The 6,228-nt window shown below is 45.7% G+C and overlaps 1 protein-coding gene across 2 annotated transcripts; it reads right to left on the bottom strand.

The window, feature by feature from the left end:
- Positions 1 to 340: 340 nt before the first annotated feature.
- LOC114856271 (prostacyclin synthase-like) lies at positions 341 to 6,164 on the bottom strand. Of its 2 annotated transcripts, XM_029152087.3 has the most exons (10): positions 5,793 to 6,150; positions 5,137 to 5,260; positions 4,812 to 4,987; positions 4,229 to 4,372; positions 3,608 to 3,735; positions 2,758 to 2,939; positions 1,676 to 1,829; positions 1,335 to 1,516; positions 760 to 911; positions 341 to 635 (listed from the first exon to the last, which is right to left on the bottom strand). In XM_029152087.3, the coding sequence occupies exons 1-10, from the start codon at positions 5,858 to 5,860 to the stop codon at positions 476 to 478; spliced, it is 1,470 nt and encodes a 489-aa protein (XP_029007920.1). In that variant the 5' UTR covers positions 5,861 to 6,150; the 3' UTR covers positions 341 to 475. The 2 variants fall into 2 exon arrangements, with proteins under 2 accessions (XP_029007920.1, XP_029007921.1); XM_029152088.3 differs by lacking the exon at positions 341 to 635 and having other exon boundaries at positions 766 to 1,174; positions 5,793 to 6,164.
- Between the last annotated feature and the right edge of the window lie 64 nt (positions 6,165 to 6,228).

The following is a 6,228-nucleotide window of genomic DNA, read 5'->3' as shown; positions in this document are numbered from 1 at the left end:
TAGAGGGAAACTTAAGCTGAGACTAAATGTATAATAAAAGCCTGCACAGCACAGTCCGTTGTAGATCTGCTGCTTCTAGTTAGTGATGAGTTGCGTTCCACAAGCCATAAATCTAAACTTTCCACTCAGCTTCACTCTGCATCCAGCAGGCGGGAGCCAGGGAGACAAATGTGCGTTTACAGTACAGACAGCTCTTTGTGCTCACGGCCTGTATGGGACATACTGTACACAACCACAGGCACAGTGGGAGCACTGGTCATATATTAATGCCTTATTTTCACTTTTACTACATGCGTCTGTGGACTTGAACTAATCACTGAATGAATTTGACAACACAAGATTATGCACAATGCATTATTCACATTTATTGATAAATAACAAAACACAGTATAATTTAAATAAAAAGTACTATTTACAAAGTAAACAATGTGCAAGTGTTGAAATGTGTTTCAATCATATGAGCTCGACTTGTTTTTCACGCCCTAGTGTGTGTTTTCCTTGGTTTGTATCGGACCAGCAGGTCGCCCTTCGGTTGGAGCATCCCAAATCCATAGCGACCGGCATTTACCTCTGGCACCTGAGCATGTGGGTCACACAGCTCCAAGTCATAGTTAGTCAACACGGTGTAAACAAACCTCGAGAGTAAACACAGGTAAAACACAAAATTAGGACATTCAAAAAAAAGAAGAAGAAAAAAAAACATTCTGAGATGTTAAGCGCTCCTAAAGCCACATGGTGCATGGATTCTAGGACACTCACTGTCTGATGGTATTGATGGCAAACTGCTTTCCCACACAACCATTGGTCCCTGCGCCCCATGGCATGGTGTAGTATTTCAGTCGTTTCCCTCCTTTATAAAAATCTTTCTTCTCTGATCCGTCCGCGTTCAGGAAACGGTCGTACTTGAATTTCTATAAGAGGAAAACACATTCATCAGGAGACATTAAATGCAATCAACAAAAAAGGAACTCGCCTGCAGAGACCATATGTGCAACGCCTGCTTGTCTATTTCTGGTGGGCAGATATTTTTAAAGCTGTCTTCTCAATGTCCTTCCCACGCCTATTAGCTGTGGTGCTGTTCCTGTGCTCAGCTAATCCCTCCATGCTCCACAGCTCCGAGTTTGACCTCTCACTGGGTAATACAGGGTCAGCCTCGCATAGGTGTTGATTCCACCTTACATAAACAACAGCTAATGCTAATTGCATTTATATCTGCCCCCAACTCACCCCAAAGACAATTGCTACTATTCCTGTTGGTAGCACAGAAATCTTTAAATAGCGCGTACAGGTTAGAAACAGCAGAGCTATTGCTTTAATGAGATAGGACAACAAACCTGTGGCTCACGGTGAACCTCGGGGTCCATCTGAGGGCTGTTGAAGGGGAACAGACACACCCTGTCTCCTTTCCTGAGCAGGTATTCCTGGCCATGTGCCATCACAAGCATCTTTTCCTGCACTACCTCTCTTGTGATGAAGGGTGCGGCCGTGAGCCGAAGTGTCTCTTCCAAGGCGCTATCTGGGGTGGGACATAAATAAGGTTGGTTCATAACTAAAAACAAGCAGATATAAATATTTAGAAATTGTCCGAACTTTTGTTCTTTCCCTTGTAATTTGCAGACAACACCAACTACCAATATACATGTTCTGTTTACACAAACTGTGATGGAGCGCTCACCAAACACGGGGGTTTGCACAGTTCCATCCGTGAGAGGAGTCTCTGACGGCTCCATCTGCGAGATCTGGCCGAACTCCCTCTTCACCGCTATCAGCGCGTCGTGATTTGTCAACAAGTAGCACAAAAGCCAAAATGCAGCAGGACCAACATTTCCCTGGAAACAAACAACAAGCCGCATAAACACAATGAAAAGGATGGGTTCACACGCTGCTGGCGCTGCACGGCGCGAGCACAGGTGGTCGTTGCGTAACAGTAGATACGAATCTCCCATGTTTGTCTTTTGTTCAAGTTGTAATATAGGCAAAAGTGAGTTTAATTAAATGTAACAGGTGTAATAGATCAGTGGTGACAAGAAGAAAAGCTTCCTTTAGTGTGTCTGGCATGAGGAGGGCTGAGCTCTGGACAGTCTCACTACTAGCAAAGCACGGCTCAGTAATGGTTGACTTAATAAGGAAAGCCGTTGGAAACCCGAGGTCCCCGACCATCTGCCAGCTTCCGAGAGCGGCACTCTGAAGTAATTTAGGCTTTGGGCAAACCGTGCTTGTGGAACAAGACACTGTGGAAACATCACGTAGTAAATAAATCAACTTCTCATTTCCTCTCAAGTCACTGTGATTACATTCAGTTACAAGATGCGTCACAAGCACAAGACCATGTCCAAAGTGTTAGATCACAGGCCTCGCACAGACACACATACTGAGTGTGATGCCTTGTGTCAGCGCTGCATAAATCGTCCTCTGTCCTTCCAGTGACATTATCAAATATAATATGCTAATAACTGACTCAAATTAAAACTTTTCAAGAACTTGAAATGTGACTCAAAAACAGAAAAGAAGTGCAACAAAAGGATGAGTAAGAGGCTTTATGGGGAAATTATGAACTCAATATCCCAATTTGACCCAGTGACCCTACAAGTTCAGTGAAAAGTCAAGAAGAACCTGAATTACTGCGGCCCGTGAAGGCTGTGGCGAACAGCGCCCCCGTGTGATAAAGAGTGGCACTGCACCTCACCATGTCAGGCGTTAGAGACAGGAAACATTTCTACAGCCTCATCAATGCTTGTGCTCTGATGTCAGAATCACCTGCGTGGCCCAGAGTTGCATCAGTACAGCCTTCTTTTGTGTCTCTTCGTCGGACCCCCCTTCCTGTAATATACATCTGTAGGCGTGAAGCCACTGGCTCGACCCCGAGTCTTCGGTCAGACCTGCTGGAGCCAGCAGCTCCCACAGCCTCCGTCGGACCCTCTGAGCGGTGCTCTTTTCCCCTGTCACACATGAGTAAACATCATAGAGTGAGAGAGCGAAGCACAGACAAAACATAAACAGCGAGGCTTAATGCGAACGCCGCATCCCCCCCACACACACACATAGTGGATGAGGTAACTGCAGGATGTGCTCATTAATAACTGTTGATCGGCCACTGTCTAAACAAGGATACACAAAGACACGTCAGGCGCACGGCCTCGGGGGGAGCCACGACAGTCAAGTGAGCTTCGCTGTCATAACAGTTAGATCACAGTCTGTAGATGATGACCTGTGATTTGCTAAAAGTCAAACTCCAGACGCTATGCGAGCAAATGACTGAGCAAATGACATGGCAACGCTAAAACAAAGCAGAGTGAGGCTGCATAGACCATGTCACATCATCACAATGACACACAGTGAGGATGCAGCACCCTCATCTCAGTCGGGGATTGTGGTGGTGCTGATCTCTTCTTTGCACTCTTTATGAATCATATATCAATGCTGAGGAGCGTGTAGAGAATATTCACAAACTAGAACTATGTTTAATATGGAGGTGGGAGAAAGGTTTAATACCATAAAGCCTAATATCAGCAAAACACTGCTTTCATCCTTTCATTCATGTGAACTAAAAACACCAGAGGGAACTCAGCTTCCCACCGGTCACCTGCCTCTGTGCTGGTTCAGGTACCTGACTTCAAGGTGCCTCTTGCCATTTTGGTTAAGAGCCCGTCAAACGTCTTGTAGTCCTCATAGACGCTTGAAGGATCGGCGCTGTTGTTGTTCTTTTCTCCTCCGAACAGCGTCAGGTACCCCGTCCTGCAGAACCAGAGAACACCAGTACAGTACAGTATGTGGGACAGTCCAGAGCTGCGAACGTCTCTCTTCTGAATAGATATACAGTAAAACCAGTCCAGCTATTATTTTTAGCGCACACGTGAGCGATCCCTTTCAGCCTATGCGGTACTTTTCCACTGGGCCACACAATCTTTTCTAAGGTGAGTGTCACTGCGTCACAGTAAACAATGCTATCTTCTACTGTGTCACATTCCGGCTTGCTTTGTTTACTGAGGATCTGTTATAATGGGAGGCGATGATGTGTTCGGTGACATCCACCAGCCCCAGGATGAGCAGCGAGCTCAGGCCAAAGCGTATCCTACATTTTTCCATCTGTGTTTACAAACAGAGGACATTAAGGACTGACTGTGTAAACTGTTTAGTGGAGGACTCAACATGAGTGCGTGATTCTTTTGGCCTAGTTAGGAGTGTGTGTGTGTGTGTGTGTGTGTGGGAGGCGTGGGTCGTGTCGTACTTAAAGAGTATTCTGAAAGAGAAGTCGAACAGTCCCTCGTCTTTCCAGTCCTTCTGGTTCTGAGGAATCTCTGCCTGGAGCAGGGCTCGGAGGTGTCTGTTCACGGCGCTGTTGAGGACCGTCGCATTCGCCACCATAAAGTGCCTGCGGACACAAAAAGATTAGATTAGAGGATAAAAAACTGTGACTGTAGCGACGCATGGAAGTCGTATGATCCTGATTGTTATCTTTGCGAAACCTGAGAAATTGATCAACAGCAAAAACTTTGAAGCCTCACAGTTGACCCAGTTGCTCAACCCGTGATATTAATGGTAACACGGCTATTGTATTCTGAAAATAAGCACTGACAGGTGCCAAGAAAAAAAGACCTGTGATACAGTAAACAGAGTTGAGCAACCGGGTAATTATCAAACCCGAAGGTTAAAAAAAAAAGATTCCCCAAAACAGGAATTGTGCCCTACAAGATCCATAGTGAAACGGATCATTACACTCTATCCATGAGACCTGAGTGGGCAGCTTCCACATTCACACGATGTGAAAATAAAACAAGCTTTCTGTGGGTTTTTACTAACGGGGGACGTACTTTCTCATCATGGCTTTCGCTTTCGCCATCTGCTGGTGTGAGAGCTGCAGGTTGAAGATCCTGTCCATCAGCACCTGTGCGTAGCGCGTGAAGTCCAGCGAGTGGGAGTCGCTGGTGACGGCGTCGTACGAGTGTGGGTCCAGCAGCACCGTCACGTAGCGCCCGGCAGCTCGGACCTGCAGGAGGAAATAGAGGGGAATGATGAGGACAAGCCACCATTATGCGCTCATCAGCATCAGATCTCTGTTCAGGGCAGTGGTTACAATAATAAACAGCACAGCCACACAAAGGTGAAGCCGCTTTAAATATCAGTCAAATTCCTCACCGTGAATATGTCGCCATGTTTCAGCTTCATTCGATTCAGGAACTTGGAAGCATCCTTTCCAAATTCCAGTGCGTGGCCCAACCAGGGGATAAAACCTTTGTCCAGAGGCGGCTCCTTGGCGGATCTGAGGAAACCATTAGAAATAAACAGTCATAATAGCTTTGTCTCATCCCATAAACACACTGGCATGCTTTTACTTTGAAAAGGTGCGTTTGTCCCGATTTAACAGCAATGTTACAAACTGCTGTGTTGGAAAGATATAGTAAGCAATGAAATGACACTACATAGTCCCTCACTGCATAGCATGAAGTACATCTGTTTAATCACACTGTTTTAGTTTTATGGTAAAGGAAAACGAAAAGTAGTGAGGTACAAATCTTTAGAGCAGAGACACGAGTTGAACCACATTCCTTCAGTTAAACAAGCTCTAAATCAAGGCAATAAAGAGGTTAACTCTGATGTTAATAAGGCTTCCTTCATCTCCTGGCTAGTCATTACAACCAGCGGCTGATTTCACGCCATCAAGACTAAAAAACCAAAAGGAGCAAAAGTCCAAATAAAAAAAAAAACAAGCACAAAATAGCTTCAATGTTTATTTTAATATTCGTGTCTCAGGTAAGTGTCATAGTATTGATGTGAAGATAGCAGGGACTCACCTCGATCTGCCTGTGAGGACGAAATAAAGGAGGAGAGCTTGAACGAAGAGGAAGATCGTCCAGATCATGTCGCAGTGTTTACTTCCGTCGCGTTACGTTACTGGCGGCATCTCCGACCTCTATGGCTTATATACCAGACTCACCCACGGTTGCGTCACTCTTTCACTCAATGGCGACTGGATGACGTAAGCCGAGTGGTTGTGGTTTGACAGACACAGCAGAATAAAAGAAAACCACACGTGCTCCGATTCCCAATATATAAACGTGTCAAACAGTTTCAAGACTTACGTGAACAAAAGTTTGCGCGGGTGCGCTGTGCCCGCGCGGGAAAGGCTGCGCACGAGCGCGAGCCTCGCCAAAGCCACCAGACCGACTACCTTTCGATACGGTTTATTTTAACTTCCTTCCAGTTCCTTGTCATTAGTTACGAACAGGT

The sequence above is a fragment of the Betta splendens genome, chromosome 5, assembly GCF_900634795.4.
Source record: "Betta splendens chromosome 5, fBetSpl5.4, whole genome shotgun sequence".
NCBI classification, from domain to species: Eukaryota; Metazoa; Chordata; class Actinopteri; order Anabantiformes; family Osphronemidae; genus Betta; species Betta splendens.
This window is presented reverse-complemented; position numbering and strand designations above follow the sequence as displayed.